Source organism: Xiphophorus couchianus, chromosome 4 (genome assembly GCF_001444195.1).
Source record: "Xiphophorus couchianus chromosome 4, X_couchianus-1.0, whole genome shotgun sequence".
Taxonomy (NCBI): Eukaryota; Metazoa; Chordata; class Actinopteri; order Cyprinodontiformes; family Poeciliidae; genus Xiphophorus; species Xiphophorus couchianus.
Genome location: NC_040231.1, coordinates 19,305,045 through 19,330,633, shown reverse-complemented (window position 1 = coordinate 19,330,633; position 25,589 = coordinate 19,305,045). Strand labels below are relative to the sequence as shown.

The 25,589-nt window shown below is 37.1% G+C and overlaps 4 protein-coding genes and 1 long non-coding RNA gene across 8 annotated transcripts in view; 2 read left to right on the top strand and 3 right to left on the bottom strand.

Moving 5' to 3' along the window:
* Window positions 1-1,947: 1,947 nt before the first annotated feature.
* On the bottom strand, window positions 1,948-4,722 carry sdhaf2 (succinate dehydrogenase complex assembly factor 2). 2 transcript variants are annotated; one of them, XM_028014949.1, is made up of 5 exons: window positions 4,550-4,722; window positions 3,585-3,802; window positions 3,334-3,443; window positions 2,293-2,424; window positions 1,948-2,132 (listed from the first exon to the last, which is right to left on the bottom strand). In XM_028014949.1, exons 1-4 carry the CDS (start codon window positions 4,574-4,576, stop codon window positions 2,294-2,296), a joined length of 486 nt encoding a protein of 161 aa, XP_027870750.1. In that variant the 5' UTR covers window positions 4,577-4,722; the 3' UTR covers window positions 1,948-2,132; window position 2,293. The 2 variants fall into 2 exon arrangements, with proteins under 2 accessions (XP_027870750.1, XP_027870751.1); XM_028014950.1 differs by having other exon boundaries at window positions 2,298-2,424.
* A 184-nt stretch (window positions 4,723-4,906) lies between these two features.
* Window positions 4,907-12,131, top strand: LOC114143154 (cleavage and polyadenylation specificity factor subunit 7-like). Of its 2 annotated transcripts, XM_028014948.1 has the most exons (10): window positions 4,907-5,133; window positions 5,225-5,400; window positions 6,794-6,991; window positions 8,095-8,198; window positions 8,320-8,465; window positions 8,549-8,891; window positions 9,556-9,659; window positions 10,475-10,619; window positions 10,706-10,944; window positions 11,832-12,131. In XM_028014948.1, exons 2-9 carry the CDS (start codon window positions 5,314-5,316, stop codon window positions 10,938-10,940), a joined length of 1,362 nt encoding a protein of 453 aa, XP_027870749.1. In that variant the 5' UTR covers window positions 4,907-5,133; window positions 5,225-5,313; the 3' UTR covers window positions 10,941-10,944; window positions 11,832-12,131. The 2 variants fall into 2 exon arrangements, with proteins under 2 accessions (XP_027870749.1, XP_027870748.1); XM_028014947.1 differs by having other exon boundaries at window positions 4,907-5,400.
* Window positions 12,132-12,346: 215 nt separating this feature from the next.
* polr2l (RNA polymerase II, I and III subunit L) lies at window positions 12,347-13,458 on the bottom strand. The gene is made up of 3 exons (XM_028014952.1): window positions 13,315-13,458; window positions 12,734-12,840; window positions 12,347-12,561 (listed from the first exon to the last, which is right to left on the bottom strand). The coding sequence occupies exons 2-3, from the start codon at window positions 12,826-12,828 to the stop codon at window positions 12,453-12,455; spliced, it is 204 nt and encodes a 67-aa protein (XP_027870753.1). The 5' UTR covers window positions 12,829-12,840; window positions 13,315-13,458; the 3' UTR covers window positions 12,347-12,452.
* An 848-nt stretch (window positions 13,459-14,306) lies between these two features.
* On the bottom strand, window positions 14,307-17,402 carry LOC114143157 (uncharacterized). Its single transcript, XR_003595182.1, has 2 exons — window positions 17,238-17,402; window positions 14,307-16,554 (listed from the first exon to the last, which is right to left on the bottom strand). It is a non-coding gene; the product is annotated as an uncharacterized LOC114143157 (long non-coding RNA).
* A 1,832-nt stretch (window positions 17,403-19,234) lies between these two features.
* The window catches only part of dagla (diacylglycerol lipase, alpha), a 43,064-nt gene continuing 36,709 nt past the window's right edge, over window positions 19,235-25,589 (top strand). For both annotated transcript variants that reach the window (XM_028014351.1, XM_028014350.1), the window contains exon 1: window positions 19,235-20,122. The gene's annotated coding sequence lies outside the window, so the exon portion shown is untranslated. The remainder of the gene's footprint in view (window positions 20,123-25,589) is intronic.

Genomic DNA, 25,589 nt, shown 5'->3' with positions numbered 1-25,589 from the left:
GAAGCCAAAGGTGTTATTGATGTTTTGAAACCTATTTTGTATTTGTAAAATAGGACAATTTATACGCACATTAAGATTTTGGATGAGTAAAAAGAAATCCATCCTCCCTTCTTGTTTTTACCTCCTCTGAGTTCACCCACATTTGTTTTTTTTCCTCCTTCACCACAAGAAGGAGGGGGGAAAAAATCATACTTACAATACAGATATTCAGATCCATTTCATTTTGCTGATGAGGAGAATCCTCTCTCTCATTTACAGATGTTCATTTAATTTTCAATTGATCTTCTTCTACTTCTTTTTTTTAGCAAAAGGGTTTATGTCTGTGTTCTATGTTAACCAGTGAGCACCAACAGACTCATTTGACATATTTATATTATTACTTTCTTTTTTTTTTTATCAAGAACAGAATCCATTGTCCATGTGTAGCTATAGAAAGAAACCAGCTTCAAAGTAGGCCTGCCATGCACATGCCATCATCATCCATTTATAGTTGCATCTGTTTTAGTGGGGCTGACTCAAAACATTTTTTTTTTTGTTAGAAACATTTGCTTTAAAATTCCCTATTCTCTCTAAAAAGCAATGGAATGAAAGCCTGAATTTTATGTAATTTCTGAATTTTCATTAGTTGTTTAAATTATTCATATTTTTGGGTTCTCAAATGTGACAAAACATGCTCTTTAAATATGCAATATGACTAAACAATTTGCACAATTTGTGCAGGTTTTGCAGGTGCAGAAATTGTTCCTTAGAGTTTTTAAACTTTTTAGTTTTGTATGAAGCACAAATAAAAACATGCAATAAATCATGTAAATGGTCAAGTCTGAAAGTGTTGACTAACTTTTCTCCTCTTAACATTAGTTGTGTTCACTCTTACAGACAACCCCTGAGCAAATAGTTTGCAACAGATGTAGAACACATAGAGGGAAAAGAAAAATCATTCACTTCAGATCCTTAAAGTGGCTCAATTTGCTTCAGTATTATGTACTTAGGGTAAACCTACTGGTAAATTTCCAACACTGACTAAGATTAACTGAGAGACAGATGGCTGAAGAGCAAATAAAACACAGAGGGGAACCCTTCTGACATCATCTCAGGTCTATTTTAAGAGAGACTGAGAGAGAGAAAAAAACCCTGAAAAAATGAAGGTCGTCCTACTCATTGTATGATGTTTTGCAAAAAGATTGAGCAATAAAATATTAATGAACCAATGACTGACACCGGCTTGTAACACCTTGACTTGGGATCATGCTACATTACAATTCTGTGGATGTGCACAAGCCAGCTTGTCATCTGTTTTGAAATTCTGTGCACATCTTGTGGCCAGAGGGCCTCTCCCTTCTGCAATCAGTACATGGTTCCAATGAGCCAACATGACACACATTAGGACAAGAAACATTCCCTGTACTCCACACATGCTGATCTTGTGGTGGAGGAAAAACAGAATAATAGAATAATGTCCTGTGTTGTAGGTTTTAATGAGTAAGAGGTTTAGCTTAACTTGTGGTGATATTATACATTTTACAAAACAGACCACGAATAGGGTGACTTTATTTCATTATTTCTATACAGGAACAGGATGTACTTGTAGGTGAAAAAATAAGGTTCTTTGGATTATTCAAATGTAAAATTTCTATGTTTATTATGTAGTAATATTTTTATCATGTTTTTATGAAATAAGGCAGTGAAATATTTATTTTTGGAGATCCATTCTCACCCAAGAGCAGTAGGTGCCTAAAATGAAAAAAATCAGGGTAATCTGCTGCCATCTGGTGTCTGGAAATGGCAATGCAGGTGTTACAACCTTCATTATGCAACACGTCCAGTGAGCATTCTGTCAATCATGGCACCCTCCTGTCATGTGATCCACTCATGCAGGGAAGGAAGCATATCATGAGCAGCTAAACGTCCATTAAATACCTCATAATACAATCAACTGGCAGAGTCAGATCATAATTATGTATATTTTGTATTTTTAATGGGTATCTCACACAGAAAGCAGCTTAAATATACACTTAAAAAGAAATCATACTTATAATACAGATATTCAGATCCATTTCATTTTGCTGATGAGGAGAATCCTCCGTCTTGCAGATGTTCATCTCATCTTCAATTGATCTTCTGCTGACGATCATCTACAAAGCAGATCAGAGTGAAGCATCCCATTTAATATTAAATTATAGGATGAAAACTAATCGATAGTGACATAATGTATTCCCAGCATCATTCACTACACTTCAGTTTTTCTTTTTTTTCCTTAAGTTTAACTCTGTTTAAATAAGCACTTTTAAAGACCTCACTGGGTTTCTTTTTCCAGGTACTCCAAGCTGGGTGCATCCAATCTCTGTTCATGGTTTTTGTTTTTTGTGAATTCTTTCAACATTTCCATAACTTCCCCTTGGTACACTTCAGGTGTCGGCTGGGCTTCTGAAAGGATAAAAATACAAATAAAAGAAGATGACAGCAATAAAAATGTGTAACACTGCGATAGCAAAGGAGTGCTTGGTTTCAATATTTACTAGGATGTTATATTTTAAGAGACACATATGCAAATTTTACAAGCACATAATATATTTGGCTTCTTGAATACAATTTGTCTGTGATCACTGTCCACACAGTGTATTAGACTCTGTGTGCAGGATTACTATTGCAACAACACATCATCAGAAGGGTAAAACTAACCTGTCTCACAACGTTCTAAACCCAGCTCACGTTCCCTATTAGTGTCCACACAGAGTCTAATATCTCTTAGAGCCTGGGATATTAAAATACACTAAGAGAGGTGGGAGCATTGTGACGAAGAAAATGAAACAACAGATGTAGAAACAGCTGAGTTAATCAAAATCAATATCATCCTCGCTATATTAAGCAGCACTACTGCAATTGTATGTTTTCATGAGCAGCACTTCTTTCACTCAGTTGTCTTGTCTCCAGATCTTGTAAAATGTCCTACGCTACATACAATGAGACCAGCTTCCGTCTCAGAATGAAGTTAAGAGTTTACCGAGTACTACAGTGTACTTTCGTAATTTACCCAATGGAGATAGATGTCTGTCATGAGACGTTCCACACTCTTATTTGAAAAGTCTGTAGGAAATGTGCTCATATAACTCAAATTACATCTAAGAACAGTAGATTGGTCAGAACTATTTTTGGTATGATCAGGAGGCAGAATTTCACTCAGTTCCATAAATAAGTTTACCTAAATTAATAAGAATGTAATTTGTAATTCAGAAAATAATTATGAAATATTTGTTGAATTAAATGTAATATTTCAACATCTTTATGATTAAAATTTTTTATGATTAAAAAATTAGTGAAAAACAAATTTTTCACCTGTGGCCCAGTAGTAGATGTCCCAGTCATTGCTCGGTTCATTAATCAATCTGTCATACTGCTGCAACTGGCTGTCAGTCATTGTGTTCAGGTACCGCTTTGCAAAAAGGCTGCAAGAGACACAAGAACACATTTCTTAAAAATCAAACAAATACATACAATTAGACTCTAATTTCTTTACACTGTCAAACAAAATTAAAATAAAATATTGCCAATCAAACAACACAACAAACAAAAAAGTGTATAACAACCTGAGCAGTATACAGTTCTCCAACATCCCCCTCTTGCGACTCTCATAAAGAAGCCGTCGTCTCTTGATGTCAACGGGCTCATCTGTTTTCTCCACCCAGGGTGGCAGAGAGATCTCTATTAGGTCAGCTTTGTTGTCGTCAGGAGCCTCTCCTTTGTAACCTCGAGATGATACTGTGAAGGCTGGTCTCCAAACTGCCTGGCACATTCCTGTTACCAACTGACATACAGCAAAAGCAATTTAGTTATGTCCCTAACTTCAACATCTCATGAATATGATACGTTGCTGATTCAAAGGTTTCTGCTTAATCTACTGCAAAGTGAATCACTCCGTGCATTTTTTTTTAACCAATTACCATTATAGCATGATCAACATAGTTAGACCTGGTACAGTGCTGCAGTTAGGTTTGCACTGAACGATATGTACCTCAATCTGAATGTTACACCAGGTCATTAGAATGCAACTGAATACGTGAGATTGACTTGACTTTAATTTGGTTTCTGGAAATGCGTGTTAAATTGACTTATTTGTATTGTAAAGTGCATTGAGATTGCTACATAAATTAGACGTTATTGGGGAAAAAATAGCATTGAAATAAAAGTTGTTGGAATTTAAAAGGCTAAAAAAGACGATTAAAAGACGATATCTGATTTCATGTTTAGGTTTGAATCGAGCTTGAACCAACATGTACAACAAAAACCATGCAGTAAAAAAACAGACTAGAATTGTGTAATGTCAACAACAGCTGCCCTGTTGTACAACAACCTAATCTAACAGAAATATTAACAAGTTTGATGTGGCATCTTTAGAAACCCAGACTCGTGTTTCAAAATATAACTTTTATTAATTTGTCTTTCTTTAACATTTGACTCGAATATTTTTGGATGACCCTAGCCAAGAGTCGGTGGCATCAGAAGTGAGATTTCAACCAACACACGCGAAATAGTTATTAATCGGACAACTCACTCTTTTTGCAACAATTGAAGACAACATTTTAGGATCCTTCCTTGATAACCTTGATAAAAAAAAGCAGCCCTTCGTCGCTGTATGAATGTTTCTGCCTGGTGTTTTATAAAAAATAATTTACACAAGACAACGCATTTACGTCACCACGTGTGCGCCTAGCAAACCAGCCGACTAGATACAAAAAAATCTAATATGTCTCGTTGTTGCTAGGAAACGAGGTAGACAAAATTTTAGTTTGTTCCCAAAATTAAATAGATAAGACATATTGTTTATTTTGCGAATTAGTGGTGATTTGCAAAGTTCCAACGTAAGACTAGGGTGAGTTTGAAAGTAGGAACCAAACTGTATATTTTGTTCCCCACCGGCAGCTTTCCTTTATGGGCTTGTATTTTCATCGATTGAAAAAAAAAATAGCATTAGCCGAGCAAGCGAGCATGCAATAGCCTGAATATAAACGTGTGTGCATGTGCATGTGGAAGTTTAACGTTCGATTCCTTAAACTGGTTCATAATTTCCTTGTTTTTTAGTGTCGAATTTCACCTGCACTTCTGTCTTCGCAAACCCTGCGTGGAACGTTACCAACTGTAAGCTAACAAAACGAGGCGTTAACGCCGTGTTTAATGCTTTTTGTAAAACAGGGACACCTGTTGGATGAATGAATCGTTAATTTAACAGAGCGTCTCTGTGGAAAACTAAGCTGGTCAAGAAAGAAAGCCGAAAAGCAAGCCACAGTTCACAGAAGGTCGGCATCTGAGTCCGACAGAATGTCTGCTGCACGATCTGCAGCAGGACCGAGCAACTCCAAAAATGACCAAGTGGATCTGTACAGTGACCTGTATCCAAGCGATGAGGTAAGTCCACGAAGTCCCTTTTTTTAAGGAAAAGCTGATGGTTGCTAGTGTATTGATTTATTAGCGTTGCAATGAGTGTTTCCATGATTCAAATCGGTTAACTGAAAACAAATCACATTGTACAAATCTCTGAACACCTTAGGCAACTGGAATACTCTGATCTGCGCAAATCAGTATTTTTATATTTTCTATTCACGTCTAGAAGCGCGATTGTGTGAGTGTTTCTGGGGGGGGGGAAGAATATCACACATGGTTCTCTCATGATCACAGTGTTATTGTAAATATAAGTTTTCCAGGGCCAGAATCACAGCAGCCATGACGACTTAGCTCGTTTTAGAGAATCTACAAGAGTTTAGAATAAACCAAAAGTAAATATTCATCATGCTTGATTTGGGTCATATTGTGTTTCTGGGAAGGTCAATTGAGGTTGCACTATGACTCTTATAACTTAAGAGCGAGCTGCACAGTATGTCACAATTATTTTGCAATCACAGTATCTGTTTGTTCTAAAATAAAACCACATTACACTGTTTGCAGTGCAGTGTTTGTTGGCTTATTATTTTTGAAATACCAGAAATTTATGATTTGCATAGAAGTAATATACTTTTGCAATATCCTGCTTTGGGACAATAAGGTCTATTTTTATTCCAAATTAAGCCTTTTTATTGGAGTCTGAATATATATCTAAAACCCAGATATCAGTGCTCAAGATGCTAAAGGTTAGACAGTGATTAAATGCACAGAAATGACAAAGGAGTAAGGAAGTAGTAAGGAAAATGTGAATTTACCACCACTGATGTAGTCATTGCATGTATTCTCTAATACCATACATTCCTACTGTAAAAGAAAGAGGTTTATGCATTATAAAGATGGCTGTATTATTACCTCGAGAGCAACAGAATATACTAAAGTACAAACTAAAAAGAGTATTTTGTGCTAATTACCATGTACCATGGAAGTTGTCTTGATCTGAGAACAATTAAAGTAACAACAAAATTAGCTCCAGCCCATCCATGTTTATCTTGCTATCATCTGGCACATCTTAAACAAAGATAGTCATTTTATCAGATTTGTACAACTTTATAGATTTTCTTTTGTGTTTTTTTTTTTTAAACTCGTGTCATATAAGTTCTTAATGTCCCTGCCCCTTCACCACAGAAACACTGTGTGTTTATGGCTTGTTGCTCTGTTTGATGTCTGAGCTGTAGAAATGGATGAGTTTTCACTGTAACTTAATTGAATAGCGATAAAATAATAGCTTCTTGAAGGGCAGCGAGTTCTGTCATACTTCTATGTGCTGGCACAGCAGTTTCCTGTGTTCATATTCTATGATTTTTGAAATGTGGAAAACCAAAGGTTATGGAATTCACTTTTTGCATTTCATCCCACACAGGATTTGGATAAAATTTCTGAAGCAAATGAACTTTTTGATGCTGTTCTAACGGGAACGGTTGATAAAGACAAGAAGGTTTCAAGTAAAACAGCTTCCACCAAGAAGGCTTCAGAAGGTGGGAAAACAACTGAAGAGAAAAAACACAAAAAACAAAAGATGACCAGAAAACTATCTATATATGTTGGGAATTTTCCCTGGGTAAGTACCGTTCTCTTTTTATTAAAGTCGTGTCTGGTTATCTTGAAAAATAGTGGATGAATTCTCTATGTTCTTTGTTTTACAAGTAAACACACATATTTTATTTAAGGAAATATGCCAACAGAGAAACTTCAACTGGAAAACAAAAATGAACAGAGCACACTAACTTCCTGTGAGCAAAGGAAAGTCACCCGATTTTCCAGCAAGAATGCTGATTTTCAGCGGTCCTTACCCAAAGACGGATGGCAATGTCAAATTTGTTTATATGGTTTAAGAACAAGTGCAAATGCTGAGCAGTGTTCCATGGTTTATCAAACAATAATACAGAATAAAACAATAAGCTGACATATTAAAACAATTCAGCAGTTCAAGCTCTAATCAAATGTCAAGGAAAGAAGATTAGTTTTAACACCATTTAGAATAGAATAGAAGTACTTTATTCATCCCAGCAGGGAAATTATTGCAAATGGTTTTTTGTTTTGAGCTCTGCATACCTACAGAGATCATCTCTGCAGACACAGCACTTGCTCTGAATTCTCCCAAAAACTTGTAAAGCTTTTAATTTTTTTGTTGTATTATTTATTTAGCTTTTAAAATAATTGTACCACATCTTGGGAATTGCTAAGCATTTGCTTTATGTAAACTTTCCAACATTGTTTTTTCCATTACCATAAATTGTTTCTTAAACTTTGTTTTTAACAGCTATTTAAAATTTTGAATCCTCATTAGACGCAAAGTATCTATTTTGAATGAGATACATGGTTCGGTAGGAAACACAGGGTAAAAAGCTTTGCTATAATAACCAGTTTGTAATGCCTGGTTAATGACTTGACATGGACATACATTACAGACCAAACGTTTGGACACAACTGTGTGTCCACTTTTGGTCTGTACTGTATGTTCAAATAAATACCTAATAGTTTGTAAGAATAAATATTTACTGTGTAAAAATTTAAATGTACACAATTATCTCTAGATTTACACTACTCTATTTTTATTGTCATTTATTTGTTAGTGTAATATTTCCCATACAAGTCTTAAAATGACTTAGTCCCTTCTATCCTCCTGTCATTCCCTCCCTCCAAACCTGCTCTTCCTCACAGTGGACATCAGACAAGGACCTCACAAGTTTGGCCTTGCGACTCGGTGTTAAAGACATAGCAGACATCAGATTTGCTGAAAATAAAGTTAATGGCCAGTCAAGAGGGTGAATATTAAAAAAACATACATTTTAATAATTATGGAGAAAATATTACAAATGTAAGATTTTGTGAAGTTGCATGTTTCTAATTAAGCATTACTCACCTTATTGTTTTCTCATGTTCCAGCTATGCAGAAGTGGTGGTAACCACAGAAGAGTCATTAAAAATATTGCTGGAAAAAATGCCACTATGCCATATTAACGGAGAAAAAATAGATTGTCGTTTTGCCACTCAGCAGAACCTCTCTGTGTTTGAAGACATTGCAAACCAACGTAAGATCTGCAGAAGCAAATCCAGATAATGCATACCTAATTTCAGTACGACTGTTGATTTTAACAGAACGTGTTTTTCACAGGCATACCCATACGTGCTGGTTCAGGTTCTAAGGACTTGGATTTTGCGGAAAAGACTCCCACTGTACTATCATCACAAGAATCCAGTGCTCTCCCTGCACCTCCAACAGTTTTCCCATCACATCCATTTGCAAACATGTTTTCTTCACCACCCAGTTTTCTCGGACAGCCACCTCCTCTGTTTCCACACATGGCCCCACCGGTCCCTCCTCTCATGCCACCCCATATGTTTCCTCCACATCCTGTGCAAATCCCTGGCCAGCCATCTCCGGGTCTGCATTTAAATCCTCCTTTCTTCAACCTGACACAAGACGGGCACAGCAGCAAGTTGTATAGAGAACAAAAGTAAGTGAGGGAACGTCAACGGTGTCATTACATGTATACATTTTCAAAGCTAAATTTACAAACAATAGTCTAAGGCAGTGGTTCTCAAATGGGGGTACGCGTACCCCTGGGGGTACGTGGAGGTACTGCAGGGGGTACGTGAAGCTTTTCAAAATATCTTTAAAAAATCAGTAGGCTCCTCATAATAAGTCTTGGGAAAAATTAGTTTGTAAAAAGTTTGATAAAATATAAATGTGTGTTCATGCACTGAATTATTATTTATGTATATATTTAATTTTGTACCATTACAGAGACCAATATAAATTAGCAGCGTTTTGCATATTTCAGTTTTGACTGGTTTTATACCTTCCTGGTGGTCACTGTCTTCTGTTTTTCTTTTTTGTTTAACCATGCAATGTTTGCAATATGGATGTATTTGTCAGGTTCACTGATATAAGTTGTTTGGCTTTAATAAATCAGACAGTGATTTTACAGCACTGTACCTCTTTTTTTATTCCAAAAATGTTTTGCCCGTGTCAGGGGGTACTTGACTAAAAATATATTTTTAAGGGGGTACATCACTGAAAAAAGTTTGAGAACCACTGGTCTAAGGCATACCATAAATGTATAATTGGTTTAATTCAATGATGTAACTTGAGTCTTAAAAATGATCTTGTTTTTCCAGACAAACCTCTCAAAGTGAAGATGGAGATTTTGAGGAGATGATGAACAGAAACAGAGCAATTGCCAGCAGTGCAATCACCAAGGCTATTTCAGGAGCTACAGCTGGTAAAAACAGATGGTCGAATTTAGAAGTAAAATGCAAAGAAATCTTAAAAATACTGAAAGCCATTTCTACAAAAAAAACCAAGTCTTTTCAATTTAACAACCACCTCCATTAAAATATTTCTTTAGTAGACATTTTTCTAGGTGAGCTTCAAAATTACAATAAAGAAGACTGAGGGATCACATTCTCAAAAGGTGTTTCTTTGTCTTAAGCAAACTCCATATGCATGTCTCTTAATTTCAAAACTAATGCAGAATTTAGGACTCATTTTGATTGAATTCATTTTTAAAAAGTTTAAATTTGAATTATTTTTATAAGGGCAATTCAAAACAAAATATGATGTAAATGGACTTTAACAATACAAGTCAATTCAGTGAAGTCAATTGACAGATCCAGTCAATTTCATGCATTTCAACTTGATTCTAGTTCTAAGGAAACCCAGCCAATTTCATTGAGCTTTTAAGTTTGCAGCAATTTTTTATATGGCACATGCACATAGTGATAGTGGAAAGGAAAACGCTCCTTAAACAGGCAGAACCTGACACAGCGTGATCAGCCATCTGCTATGACTGGAGTTTTGAAGAAAAAAGGTATTTACACATAAGAGCACACTTATCCAGGAAAAGTTTCTGTCAAAAAAAAAACCTAAATGGTTATTTGCAACAGTGGCTTCATTTTGGACAGTTTGTTCCTGATACATGAAACCTTTTTGTAACACTTTGTAGAAAGAAAATAAAGTGGTGTGTTTGCAGCAGCACTGAATATGACATTTTAATAAACCTGATATCCTTAACCTTTCTTCTTTGTGTCATTGCAGGAAACCTGAATACAGCCATGGAAACACTATTAAGTGCTATTGCCATCATTAAGCAGTCTAGAGTGTGCAGAGATAAAAGCTGTCAAGCACTTGTCACCTCGCTCAAAGACTGCTTAGTCTCAATCCAAGGAGACTATGGCTGCAAGTGTGTATTTATATTTGTATCAGCAGGTTTTTCCCAATAGCAGCTATCGTCTCAGTCCTTATCAACCAATTTACTTCACTTTTCAGACCAAGCCGTCATTCCAGAGAAAGAGAAAGGGACAGAGGACGTGAACGAGACCATGAGCGTGACAGGGAGCGTGACAGAGAACGGTACAGAGAACGAGACCGAGGCGACACTTATGACAGGGAAAGCACAGGAGGATCTCGAAGATACAGAGAACGTTCCTGGAGCGAAGAGAAGGACAGGGAGCGTTCACGAGAGCGGGAACGACACAGAGATCACAGAGACCGATACCGCTAAATTGGTAAGGTTTTCATAATTCAATAACCTTCTGGATTTATTGGTTTGATTACCTGATCACGAGTAAATCTTAATTTCCAAAGATTAAACAGTCTGACTTCTCAGCTGTTTACTGAAAAAGAGTGCTGAAATTTTAAAGTTCTGTGTTTAAGGGTTTTGGAGATTTATTGCTGCCATTAGAATGTTTTGTGTTAGACTGCAAAATATCTCATGTTTTCTATCATGGATATTTCCTATATGCAGTATATTTTGTGATTTATTCAAATGTTTCTCCAGAAGCATGACTTAATTTAGAAAGACTGGCCTATGTGACTTTATTATAGCAAACACCACTTTAAATTTCAGAGTTGCAGATTTAACATGCAACATTGATTTCAGACACACTCTTATAGGTCCTTTAAATGATTCCACCATATCTTACTATTGTTGATAGTAAGACCGCATTGAAATGTGGCCTTACAGGTCACAACTGGACGTAGTCTCTGTTGCATCCACTTTCCCAGTAGGATATCCAGTGTTCCAGTTTTTTCCAGACTAGGATATTTAAATTTCCAACTACAAATGGAATGCAGCATAAGCACCATTCCTGTTCTGGCAGTGAAATATTTTGGATGGAGTATGTATAGGTTTATTTCTCATTTACCTGTATCAAAAATGGTTAGCCTTTGCAAGTGCTATTGGAATTCTCCAAGAACATTTTTGTCAGCTCACATTTGATAGAATTAACTAGTTTTAGTACACATGGCCATTATCCAGATTTAGCACATGAAGAAGTTCACAGAATTTATGAAGATTTGGCATGTTTGTATTTGTGCATTACTTTCAATCCGTATTTGAAATTTAACCATGTCTTTGCAATGCTTCCCTATTCCCATTCCCTCTTCTTTCTAGGGTGATTTTGACTGAAGCAGAAAAGGAAAGGCATTTTGTTTTTGCACCAAGCTGTATAAACATCACAAGGAATCTGATCTTCAAAGTGTAAAATGTACTTTTTTTTCCTCGAATACATTCGTTGTATAACTTTGTTTAACCAAAAGGCCTGTAAAATATTTTTTATGTATGATAGAAACATTTGCATGCAGTGAACACCTGTTAAGTTTGTTTTCTTCCCTTTTTGTATAAACTGTACAAATTGAAAAAAAAATAGAAACCTGTGTTCTGTCAGTCTTATTAAAAGTACCTAAAGGATCACCATTTGTGTGTTTTTAATTTACTTGCATCAGACCACCGTTAAACCTTTAAAAATCATCAGAAATATTTACCCAGTTTTTAAACACTTTGTTGATCATGTACACAAGTTTAACTAGTGGTTTAATGTTGCTTGATTAAAAACACTTATATTGACTCAGTTCAAAATGTTAGTTTTGTTATTGCTGCAGTGTGACAAGTCAAGATGATAAAAAACAAACTTTTTAATTTACTTTATTAAAAAAAAAAAACATAACTAAATAGCCATAAAATGATTCCACGCCCCAAAACCCGACCCTCCATAGTCCTTAAAAGTTCGTGGAGTTATTTTTCAAGCGGTGCATAATTCAGCAATTTCTCAATAAGATCCACATGAGACAGCAGCATCCTTCGACAGCAGTACCGCTTCAAGCCCAAGGCATCAAGTGCATCACTTAGGGGAAAAAAAGAGAAGAGAAATAACATCAGTGACTATACGTGGTAATTATCAGTGGGTACAATATTACCATTTAAATATTTTTATTATTTCCCATGTTGCATCATATACCAGAAACTTGTCTCAAAACTGAAGACTTAGTGCAGGCAGTAATGAAAACATGTCTCACCCCTCAGTGTATTCTGCTTGAAGTAAGCCAAGGTAAGCTTCCCATTTGTTACCCACAATCTTCCCACAAGTGAAGCATCTGACCGGGATAATCATTGTTGCGATTACCTGAAAATAGATAAAACATCCCGCTATTATACCAAAGTTTGCAAGAACAAAACACATGTTTATATGTAATTTTCAATAAAAATCGTACATGTTTATAATGTTTCGAAAACTACAATGAAAAAATAATTTAAAAAGTGACTCCTGAAACGAGGTGATCCTTGCGACTCAAGAAGTGCGCGTTGCTAACATGTTGTTTTGCTACCATAGCATTACAACTACTGCTAGCCCACAAGCAATGCCATAAATACAACAGAAGTATAAATACAAAGATATGAATCTCCTTAAAAGTTTTGAAAACATGGTTTAATGTTATGTAAGAAATAACTTGGACAAGTAAAAATCAATGCTTTAAGCTAATGTTAGCCTACCACGAGCGCACATTTTGCGAAATTTATTGACTTCCGGCAATAGCTTGTGCATAAAACAAATTTTCTCCAGTACACATACACAGTCTTGTTCCACTTTATCACTCACCGTAACCAAATATGGTAGAGAATCAACCAGTAAATCACAACAAAAGGTAGACCTTTCTACGAGACGGAGTCCAGCACGTTAGCTACTCCGTTTGCCCCTGACTTGGTAACAACTTCCGGTTCAGTTTCTTCCAAGATAAAAGCACAAATATTCGTCAGTGAAAACACGATATAGTTAGACTAGTTTCCGGAAGGATGAGCAAAGAATACATTACTAGATTAAATATATATACGTTTCAGAAATTTATTATAAATGTATCTCAATTTTTTTTAAAACAAGCTACTACGCTATGTTCAGTGGTGCCTCTTATGGCTGGGCTCACTTGGCCAGATATTGATATTCTAATATGTTTATTTTTACTTTAATATTAATTTAAAAGAGAATATATTTTTTTTATTTCTTAATTTAACTAATTTATGAAGGTAATATAATGCATGCATAATGCATGCTAATATCAATGTGCACAAGTTTACAATATCTTCATAAAACAATAGTATAGGGAAACTTCTAAAATTCTTTAACCTCTGATTTTGGAGGCCACCTCAAACCTGTCAGTAGTCCTCATCTGGCAAGATGTTTCAACATTCTTTGAGGGCCCCACTTTATTGCTTCACAACATAAAAGATTGTCTCACATTTAGCTGCATCCATGGGTGAGAAAAGATACAACAAAGCAGTGCCTAGTAAATGATAGTTATTATGGTTCAGTAGAAATATTAATCACACAAAAGTAATATCATGTGTTGATATATGACATATGGAACACATTAAATATGCCCATACAGAAAACTTCTTTTGAATCTTGCCATGCCATTTTAAGATAGTCACACACATTTGTTTAGCCCAAAAATAGTTTTCATACTTTTTTCATTCATTCTTGATTAGAGAATTTTTGCCCTCCTTGGATTTGCTGTTGGGCATAATGTTGACACGAAGTAGGCCTTAACACAGTTAAAACATTAAAAAAAAGAAAGAACAAAAGTAATCACTTTGCCTGGTTCACTGCCTTTAATAATGTTGATTTTCAAATTCTTTTCTTTACAATTAAATGGTTGAGAGCAGAGGGGAGGGTGCATAAGGAAGTTATGTTAAAGTATATAAAAAAAAATATATATATATATATATATATATATATATATATATCGTATCCATCAGTATCATCATTACAGTCACCATGAAAAATATCATCACTATCATAGCCATCAGTAACACCATACATTATTACATCATCTATGTATTTTAATCTGCTACAGCACATATGCTAAATGAGGACTCCTACTTGAATTATTGCATTTATACGCTTTTGAAATTATGAAAATAGGAATTTTCTTCTTCTACTACTTTTTTTTAAATACACTGTATAGTACAATGTAAGGTGACATTTTTGTACTGGCTTGTACTTTTTTGATCATAATAGGGAAGTTGTGAATGTTTATGAATAACTTTTTCTCTAAACTGTGTTTAATTTATTTAAATTAAAGACCACCAGTGTGTGTATGTGTGTGAGAATTATCTTTCTACTTTATAGTCAGTCAACTTGAGTTATGCAGTGCAAGCAGAAATTACTGTGAACAGCTGTACAGATGAATTTGTGCAGGAACAACTGAGTGTGTTTTTTCTCTCCCTGTGAGTGAATTATGAGAGCAAACATCCACATAACTTTTATGCTCATGTAAATGTAAAATGCTTTCATGTCACCTATACGGTTTGTGCATTCAACAACACCACATGAGCGAAGGAATGACATAAACAACTGATGTTTTGACAGCAGTCTTTCAGTCTAATGTAACCCACATATACCACAGTGTCAAATGTTAGATGCAAACAAATTCAAATATCAAAAGTGTTTTTGCTTGGAAATATGTGACAGATTATAAATTTGTGTTAGTATTTGACAAGAAAAAAATATCTACACCAAAAATATATTTGATTCCATTTTCAGTCCTTTGCAGTCTGTATCATTACCCATGTCATGATTGCATGTTCTGATTGTAAAAAGAAAAAAGGTAAGTGATTTTAGATCTCTGAACATTAGAGTATATTTTTTGCTGAGCTTAGTGAAGACATCTCAGCTCAGGAAAGGCATCTATAACAACCGAGAATCAACCAAAATATACAAGTTTGATTCTGGGTAAAAATAAACTAATGTCTTTACCTCAACAAGAAATTGTTGTTGTTTTTTTTACCTCTCTTGGCACATACTTTATATATTAAACACACTTTGATTGTTTCCAGCCCAAAACTGATCACAATCTGTACTGTCAGCTTCTGTTTCCAAGCCCACAGGGTCACATCAAAGGTAAGCTTTCACTAGAGCACAGACTCAAATTAATCTCAATCTTTATGATTCACTATATACCTTGTATTTAGTTTATTTGGCCAATACTTTCAGAACATTCTCCTTTCACCAACTCATTTACTTTGAAATCATAGAACTCAGACAGTCCAGGGACATTATTGATAGAGAAAATAATTGTTTTTTCATGACTTTTAAGCAAAATGAACTGCAAGAATGCATAAATATCAAAACTCTATCAATATTTATACAAACTGGAAAAAGTATTAGATTAAACCACATTTAAAGAGTTCTGGCGGCTATGTAATGCAGTGTAGTTTTTTTTCTTTTTAAAAAATGTTCTAATTCCATTTTATATGCAGTATCGTAGCAACTTCATGCATATAATAAGTATAGTTATGCTCCATATAAAGCCTTGATCAAACGTTACATAGGCTGATGCACTACACATGAAAGCAGGCCAAAATAAAAACCCTAAATAAGACAAAGATAAAAAAAAATACACACAGACTGCTGTGTCTCCCCATTGCTCATCAAACCAGAAATGTCTGTGAACCAGTCAACAATATTCCTATCTTAATTTGATTTTAATTTCTCCTTGCCAGCAGCAGAACTCCCAGCAAAATGGCTCCTGCAGCGATAATGGCACCGCCAATAAGAAAAGGCTTGATATGTTCCACACAGTCTGTACCAGAGGCCTTGTCACCCGCTGCTGACTCAGCTTCTGCTGCTCCATCTTGAACAGAGGAGAAGCGGGGATCCTCGGGCTCAGGGGCCGCAGGGGCATGATCAGCCTTGCGTGGTGCTGCTGGCTCCTTCTTGTCTGCTTTGGATGCTGCCTTGGGTGCTGGAGCCCCTGCCTTGGCTTTGGCTTCCATGGATTCAGGGACACAGGTGTGGTATGGTCTGGTCAGTAAGAGTCTTTACAAGGTCAGCTTTGAGCTGCTTCACTGGCGAAAAACAGCAAACAGACAGATTATCCTTTCCAATTTGCCCCCGTCATCATGTTATGTGCTCTGATGTGAGTGGTTAGAATGAAATATGTATGAGGCCCTGATAGCCATGTGTGAGTCTGGAATGTGACCTTGGGAAAAATGGCATTGATGGGACTACTTCAATACCCGTAGGAACATGAAAATGTTTATATTGGCCATAAATACTGTAACTAAACCACCCTCTAAAACGGTGATCACATTCAGAGCTGCTTCATGTGTTAGGATTTTTTTCTTTGGTTAAATTCTGCAATCATGTAATTTAGTAATGAAGGCAGGAGTGACAGTGCTAAAAGATGTACATCTAAATGAATCCTTGTTCTGTTGCCCCTGACATGAGCAAGATGAAAAGTATTTAATATATTTCACTGCCTTGCCCTCTGTCTGACTGTAAAACCTAATGAGTCATATGTGCTATAAATGGATACCAAGATGGAGGAGAGCATCCATCGATGGAGGAAGAAATGAATGAAAAGCAAGTCAGTGAAAATGGAGAGAAATAAATCAGGTCGAGAGAGATTGCATCACAACAGTATGAATTTCACAAAATTGCAGGCTAGAAGCATCCTAACAAAAAATGGCTCCTGTTCTGAATACTGCTGTGATACGGTCCAAGAGGAAAATTGATGTGCTTACCTTTCAAACAGTTAGGTTGAGATTATGAGAATAAATGGATGGATGAAAAGGCAGAGCTCTGGAAGTTAAGATGTCCTTAACATAGGAAAATGAGCGACACCAGAGAGATGGAGGACACTGAAAGCAAGAGGGAGGGCAATGGGAGGAGAGCTGGGTAGACTGGGATGTACCATCTGGTTGCTCAAAACAGGGGAGAAAGCAGTGACGTGCGGTAAGGTTCATAGTTGGTGAGGCACTGACTTAATCATAATCAGATTTACAAATATAGACCCCCTGCATGTTAATGTTTACATAAGAACATTTCGCGCATGCGCGCAACGCTGGAGGGCAAAAAGACTATTATTTTAAATGTCATCCATAGTCACGCTGCCGCCGTAGAATAATTCCGTTAACTCAATCAAACTTGGACATGTAGATATTATTAATTTCGTGCTGTGCTCCGCAGCAAAGGGGAAATCCGTTAAAGTACAACTCAAAACCACTTCTTTCTCGCTCTCTGTATCAGCGCAGCTACGCGCAGACTCGTTGCCATAGCAACTGCCAACAACGCCACAAAAAAACCCCCAAAACATTTAAATATTTGCCACACAAAAAAAGAAGATAAGTTAGTCTGTTGCAGTGGTATGGTTTTAGGCATAATGTTTATTTTGTGATTATTAATAAGTGATTGCTGTGGTAAGAGGAGAAAAACAGAAATAAATCACTGCACTTGATTTTACTGTATTTCTAGCTCGCTGTTACTGTCTCTTACTCTGCAGTTGTGGAGTCACAATTTCTGAGATCATGAGCGCCCCCTGCCATGTGGCAAGAGAACTGCCTGCCTCACTTCGAATCTGTTCTCTGCCGTTTCTGATCGCTCCTCAGCACACGAAACACGTTACACACACAGATGGTGACAAAAAAAAAAAACACTGTACATTATATAGATAACCTAAATTATGGAAAATCACTTTATATATTAAGTGTTTTTTAACCATTTTATTGGCGACGTACAGACAGGAGGAACATGCTCTCAGAATGGCAGCCAGTGCAGTTAGCGAGAGGTTGATCAATCCCAGGTGAGGCTCAGTTCGCTGCTGCCTCACCAGCTGAGCTTCCGAGCATTTGAATGGGAAAATGCGAAAATTCAGCGACTTTTAAGAAAAAAATAATCAAAATTGGTTAAGCTAAACGAAAAATAAATACGTTGTAGTACAAACCACAGGGTGAAAATAGCAATATAAATTATTTTATCATTATACATTATTTTTTCATGATGACTCACCTGCCTCCCATGACCGCACGTCACTGATAGATAGATAGATAGATAGATAGATAGATAGATAGATAGATAGATAGATAGATAGATAGATAGAGACAGACAGACAGACAGACAGACGGATCTCCGTGTTGGAAGAAAAGAACAGATAAGTGATGTTGAACAAATTCCCATCACATTTCTGCTTTCTCCTTTTATATCTGTAATAACTCAGTTGAATGTGTGTAGGTTTGTGTGTTGTTGCCTTTGACTTGGCTGCTATCTTCCTACTGAGGAACAAAGAATCTTTCTATTCTATATTATTTTCTAATCACGCACTTTGGTGGGTATTGTTAAAATCTGTTGTCCTGACTAGTCAGATGTAACACTCTCTAGATGGAGTACATCGGGCTTGCAGTGAATGAGCACCAACAAAATATTTACTTTAATCTTTAGTAATATACAGTAGCCTAATTCCCAAACACAAAGTATATTGCATGATTTCACATGAGATTGTTTCTAAAAACGTAAAAACAAAAATCAGTTTTGTAAATTGATTTTCACATCACAGTTGATATTCTTCCTGCATCGCTATGTTGTCACTGTGGAAACGACAGAACGCTGAAAAACACCGCTATAGGCCATGAGCATGCGCAGAACTTTAAAAAGACGGGTTTGTGCCAGGGCTGTGTGTGTGTGTGTGTGTGTGTGTGTTTTAAAGCAATTTACTGTCATATTTTTCATCATATCCTTCAGGAAAGACAGCTTGTTTTCTGACAAAGGAACAGAAAAACAACACATGTTGTCGGATCTTCCATAGGTTTTCCTGGATGACGTCACAGAGGGGAGCGGCAACCTCTCAACACACTACTCTATTTGAACCAGTTACCGCTCCCTGATGTCCACAAACCGCTGGTGTCGCCATTTCTCCGCAAGATTCCCAAAGTGTCCACAGTGAACGGTTCATGAAGCTAAGCGTAAACTAGCCATTCACGGCGTTTACGCAGCTCTCCGCAGACGGGGAATAGCAAGTTAGTACGTATATTTCGGTGGGGAATATCTCAGGGGATGGGCTTTGATTGTCGGAATAAGGCTGCCTCCTTTTTAGTCCGTGACAGGATTCGGGAGTTGTCCGGCTGATGGCACACACAAGCCACTAAACTACACCACAGAACCCCGGAGAAGAGCTCGTCCTGGTCGTGAAAGACGCAAGGGATTTTCTATCTCCCATCAAGCAGGAATCGTCATGCCGAGCGCTGACGAAAGGGAATGGAAAATGATCCACGCTGCTCCGTGAAGAGCCGCAACCGAAGACGTGTTGCAAATCAGGCGGAGGACCGAGCTGTCAGTTCCGAACGCCTTCGACACGGTTGTGTAATTAATTTGGCTGCTGGATGGTATGTGTCGGGTCTATCTGGCACCCGGCAGATAACCGAGGAGGCTCCGGGGCTTTGATGTGTTGGGGGTCCATTCATGTGTCGGTGGTTGCAATGACGTCTGCATGGTTATTTTCTATCAGACGGTGAGACATTTCAAAATTCACCCTGACCGGTGATCCGGTGAGCGAACGAGCAGGACTGTCGGAAGGATATGGGAAAGAGAGCGGCACCGATGCAGTGGGTCTCGGCTAGGCATAGTCAAAACACAGGTGAGCGGCAGTAACACGATGACGATACTGACCATTGTTGCGCTGCCTCTAGCTATGTATACACACACACACACACCACACACACACACACACACACACACACACACACACACACACACGCCCCCACACAAGGCAGCACAGCAAGTAGTGTGACCCAGCTTTCAAACCGAGTTTCATGGCTGGTTGAAACACATTTCTGTGCTCTTCTCCATGCCCTGCTGAATAGACTACAATGGACACTGACTCACAAAGATCGACTTGTTGGATTTACACATAAAAATGCTGCTGCACCCTAGTGCTGCAGTTAACCACAACTTAAGCGCATTCTTTTATTGTTTAAGTTGTGAAAGATGCTGAAACATCAGCAGACCCCCCCCACCCCTTATTTACAACTAAACTTTAGCTTAGCTTAAAGTTTGTTCAGAACTGGTCAAGCAAGGGATGTTATTCCAGTCTGGATCTGTAAAGATCCCATCTTTTTGCAGCTTGTGCAGAGAATGTGTGACACCTGCTTATATTGTTCATGTATGTCTCTCATAAAGTGTTGGAGCATGGATGATTGTAGATCAATTGATTTTAGAGATGCACCAATCAATCGGCTAACTTTCCTTGAATCAGGTCCCATTGATTATTTGGGAGGTTTAATTTTATAAAATTGTAAGTCCCCCCCCCCCTTTTTTTATTAGATTACAAAAGTGACACAACATGCTTTTGAGTTTCATAAAAACAATATATGAGGGACATTTACTTTAAATGGAAAAAATCTTGTAAATTTTATTTTTTTTCCTCTTGAAATCAAATTACTATGCCCCACAATAAAACCTGTAGCTGATAGCTTTGAAGTGTGTTAGAATAAGAAACCTGTAATTAACAAGTCAGACCTCAAAATTAACCCTGTTTACTCTCTTTATCAATCTGCTAGTTAAATTCACTGGTATGTTAAAATTGATAGTTCCTTTACATAGAGAGCTTATGTTAAATTTTTGGTTGTGTAAGCTTGCAGTCATATAGGTCCGAATACATACAGCGCACAATTTATATTGCATCAGTGTAAGGGAAGAAGGCATACATTCTTGACATGTTTGCTTTGTCAGTTTCTGACAAGGGGGTATTTCAGATGCCACTTCCTCTTCTGCCGCAAACCAGCTCCCACTTCTCACTAGTAGCTCATTAAAAGTGACGATCCGTGGCTTTCACAGTTAAGCAATCTCCATCCAAATGGCGGGATTCCTGAGGAACGCTGCTGCCTCACCAATACCACCAGTGAGGCAGGCAGGTCACAGTTGGATCTGATGACTTTATAAGTTCCAACTAAAGCAACCTTCCTAACTTTATTAAGTTCAACACACATTAATGGATAAGCTCAGTGAACAATTGCTCGTCCAATTTACTGGCAACACAATGCACCTTAACAGACCACCCAAAGTTTGTCGTAAGGACATTTTACCTAAATATACCAGTTATCTGCAGAGCAGAGAATAGCATACACAAATAACATACTGAATGCAAGCCTTCAATACGAATGTAGTGCAAGTGTTTGTGTATGGGGAGAAAAAAGGAACAACCAGGTTCACTGAAACAGGCTGCACTCCTGTAGTAAAATGTCTCGCGCACAAACAGAAAAAAACAACAAACCTCAAAACAATTTGAGGATGGATCTGAAAAAATCTCTCTGTATTCTCAAAAGTGTCATTATAATCTTGATTTTCTGTTTTACACAGCTAGTTAAAAGACTTAATCTCAAAGATTTTCTAAATCCCCGTAGCCCTCTTGGACCACACTTTCTACTCCCAGCAGCAGACGTTTTGGAGCAAAACTGAGACTATTAGCCATGTTCATCATTTACAGTTACAAACCTGAAAAAGGCTTATAAATCTGGAGTAATGCAGTGTATTTTAACAAATTTTTTATGGCATCACTTTCTTGAAAAGGGAAGTCTAGTAACACCTGAATTTCTCTTTGCAGAACAATGAAAGCTGTTTCTATTCTACTGTATTGTATTGTATTTTAACTGACAATGAATTGGATTTGATTGGATTCTTCCAGTATAGTGCCAGCTCTGTCTCAGGCAAAAAAAAAAAATCATCTCTAGCTCAGATAGAATGTCTTCAACCAGTAAACAAAACATCGACGGATGATTAGGGATGGGTGACGACAACATTTGTAGTATCTATTGCAATTATTATAAAAGTCAAAATAAAAAAGTATTTTTACAATCATCACTTGTTTTGGGCTAAATGCCTTTCACTGAATATAATCAGAGCCTCAAACAAGCACTTCTCTAAAAATCCACTCAGCTTCAGTAAAAAACTTACTTCACTCCAACAGTATGCTATATTTGCATATGATCATATTTTTAACTGTAAAAGTAACAATTCAAACTATTTTCAGTTTTTGGGTTATTAAACAGCAAAATCGGATTCACTGTTAATATAATTGGATGACTATTAAAAAACTATTGTTTAATCAAAATCACTGTTATTTGATGTGATCCTGGTGGTTGTATTTACACAGAAAGCTACATAGGTCGGTCACTTCACACAGTTATGTTATAAGAAAGTCATTTACTATTTTAAATTATGTAGAAAATTGTTACATAAAATATTACTTAATTTCTGTGTATACTTGGGGCTTTTTCTCTGAATACCTTGAAAGCCCTGACGGCCCGCCACTGCTCATTAATTTAATCTGATTTAACAGGACCAAGCTCGGGTTTTTGTCTTCTCAGCTAATTAAAGACTGATCCTGCTCTGAAGATGAGGTAGCAGGCAGTAGATCAGCCATTGAAGTGGTTCTTTTTCAGTGTTTGCTGCCTAAAACAAAAAGAAATCATGGCTCATTTGTTCTTCTCGGGAGCCCCCTTGACTCTGAGCAGGTGTATAGTTGAGTGTATGAAGTTGTGTTTCACCCATAGAACAGAGATTAATAACTTTTTTGATCAACAAGTAGGTCAGTAAGCACAGGTGTAAAGCAACTAAATATATTACTGTTGCGTAACAACTGATTAGTTGAACTGTAACTCGCCAGGCTGTAGTCAGTTCCTTTAACAGAAGTCATTTGAAATTTCTGTTGATTTGTAAACTGAAATACAAGAATTAACAGATTTTCCCTTCAGTCATCACTATTGCTTTTAAGGTTTTCTTGAAGGTTTTTGGATTTTTGTCCTTTCTTGCCTTGTCTGGCTTTGATGGGGAATATCTTAGCCCATGTGTACAATATTGGAATGGTTTTAAACATTAAGTATAAGAGCAGTATTGAACATTGATTCCAACGGGAAATTTGTATTTTCGATATTTTTGGTTGCTGGAATATAAACATACCATATTGTTGTTGTTGCGCAACACCCCCCCCCTCCTTTCTGTCTCTACTCTCTCACTCTCGTACTTCCTCTTCTGAGAGGGGAGATGTGCTACCAGCTCTCCGTCTAACGGGTCCGTTGAGTTTCCTAAATCTGCTGGGATTTACCCTGTCCAGAACTGAAGTAAACTCTGTTTAAGCTGGTTTCGAGAAACGATTCGCCTGGTTATCTGACGGCCTACATCCAGGTGTCCCACCCTTCTTCCCCCTGTGAATTAGCCAGACTGAGCAGCCTACAGCCAACTAGTTTCACAGAGCACACCTGTTAACGGTCGCTCGTTCTCTATTTTGCAACTTGCATTTGTTATTGAACCAGGTAGGTTTTAGTGACTCGGGCGAGTCCCAAGGATGAGGTTTTAAATATGGGCTACCAGCAACCTAAAAACATTTTCCACTTCTTCCTCTCCAGAATCAAACATCACAGCTATTTTACAACCATCAAAGAACTTTAAGGTGACTCATTAACTGAATGTCCACAACATCTTTAGATTTTCTTTATGCTAAATATTTTATTAGTAAGGCATTTTTGCAAGGGTCAGTACAGCTTAATTCAGTAGCAGAAATAATCAAATAAGTAAAATCAATCATCTAGTCTATCTTTCCCTACTGCTGATACTGAGAACTAAAAAAGGGAACCTTTGAGAGAGACGGACGGAGTTTGGCGTCTCGAACCCCAGACCTGGCTTGATGATGAAGAAGGTGTGGCAGCAGGAGGAAGATGTTGATCGGCGAAGGCCAGGATCTCCGCAGGTCTGATGAGCCTCCTCTCCGCATGGATGCTGAGGTCACACAGGACTTGGTGCTGGCAGGAAAAAAGGCACCAGTTCTTCTTCCTTGTCTTTGTCTTCATCTTTGTCTTTGGGGTCAGAACCCAGCCGATGAGAGAAGTGCGATTCGAAGCCACAGATTGTGGGCCAGACGGGTTGGTCTCCATGTGCAGGACAGTCTCCGGCTCCGTGGCCCCGGCTCTTCTTCAGCTGCAGAGTTTTTTGTCCATCTCGATCTTGGCTCGAAGCTGCCCGGAGGATCCAACGAACGGTTCCTCTTTTGCACCCACCTTATATAGGGTTCATCTGTCTGCTTAGACAGATGATCTCATATCCGTCACTGTCTTAAGAGACATCATGTCATGATGTCTGTGCCAATGTCTCAGGGCTGCTCAACCTCCTGTTTCCATATAAGGTGCTGATCATCTCTGCTCTCCTGTTAGTTCCCCTTTTTCCCTTCCTGTCACCTTTCACCTACCATCTACCTCCAACATATCAGTGATGTTTAATTGCAGTTTTACAACCTTTTACACCATTTCAAGTTCAATGTCAAAATCACATTTATATCACATTTATTTTCTTTAGCTTCTCTGATTTAGCATTCATTTATAATTTTATAACTATAACTTATTAATTATATTTATTATAATCTTAATGTGAGTTATTACAGATGTTTTTCTGAAAAGAAACCAAGAATAATCCATGATTCTAATTATATAATACCAAAGTTACAGTTACTTGTTTTTCTTGTAAGTGTTCTCACAAATGTAAGTGTAAGTATTATTACAATTAAACCAATATTAATATAAGTATTTTACTTTGAATCTTATCCAATTACTAATAATGTTTAGATTTCATTCTTTAAAACTTTCATGCTTTAAACTAAGAAATAGTCTCAGCTATTTTTATAAATCTGCAGGCTGGAAACTTCCTCTTTTTCCAGGAAACCTGCTTTTCCTGTTTAATGACTCTCTCTGACTGACTATGATTTCTTATGATTAGATAGAAAAAAGTAGAATTAAAGCAAAGTTTGCATGAGACAAAAACAACACACACAACTAGATTTATTTTATTGACACTTAAGTCTAATGTTGGGCCTTGATGTCACTTGAGTGATTCATTTTAAAGATAACTTTATTTATTATTACTGTTAAACTAAAATCTCCAGCATGGGGAAGTGGGATGAGCTCGGATTTTCTTGACATTGTTCATGAATATGTAAGTAAGTAGTTTCCATACTGCTCAGTGACTGCATAGATTAACTCGACTTTATCATCTACTAATGAAATGAATCCTCAGTTTGCTCTACTAAATGAGAGAAACAGATGGCGTTATTCACACAC

What these genes read in the sequence shown, in the direction of transcription:
- LOC114143154 (XM_028014948.1), top strand. Translation starts at nt 5,314, where the DNA reads ATGTCTGCTGCACGATCTGCAGCAGGACCGAGCAACTCCAAAAATGAC. An exon ending in AAGTTGTATAGAGAACAAAA is followed by an intron (nt 8,892 to 9,555) that starts GTAAGTGAGGGA and finishes TTGTTTTTCCAG; the next exon opens with ACAAACCTCTCAAAGTGAAG. An exon ending in TATTTCAGGAGCTACAGCTG is followed by an intron (nt 9,660 to 10,474) that starts GTAAAAACAGAT and finishes GTGTCATTGCAG; the next exon opens with GAAACCTGAATACAGCCATG.
- polr2l (XM_028014952.1), bottom strand. Translation starts at nt 12,828, where the DNA reads ATGATTATCCCGGTCAGATGCTTCACTTGTGGGAAGATTGTGGGTAAC. An exon ending in CAAGCAGAATACACTGAGGG is followed by an intron (nt 12,562 to 12,733) that starts GTGAGACATGTT and finishes TTTTCCCCTAAG; the next exon opens with TGATGCACTTGATGCCTTGG.
- sdhaf2 (XM_028014949.1), bottom strand. Translation starts at nt 4,576, where the DNA reads ATGTTGTCTTCAATTGTTGCAAAAAGA. An exon ending in CTTCAATTGTTGCAAAAAGA is followed by an intron (nt 3,803 to 4,549) that starts GTGAGTTGTCCG and finishes GCTGTATGTCAG; the next exon opens with TTGGTAACAGGAATGTGCCA. An exon ending in CATCTACTACTGGGCCACAG is followed by an intron (nt 2,425 to 3,333) that starts GTGAAAAATTTG and finishes TTATCCTTTCAG; the next exon opens with AAGCCCAGCCGACACCTGAA.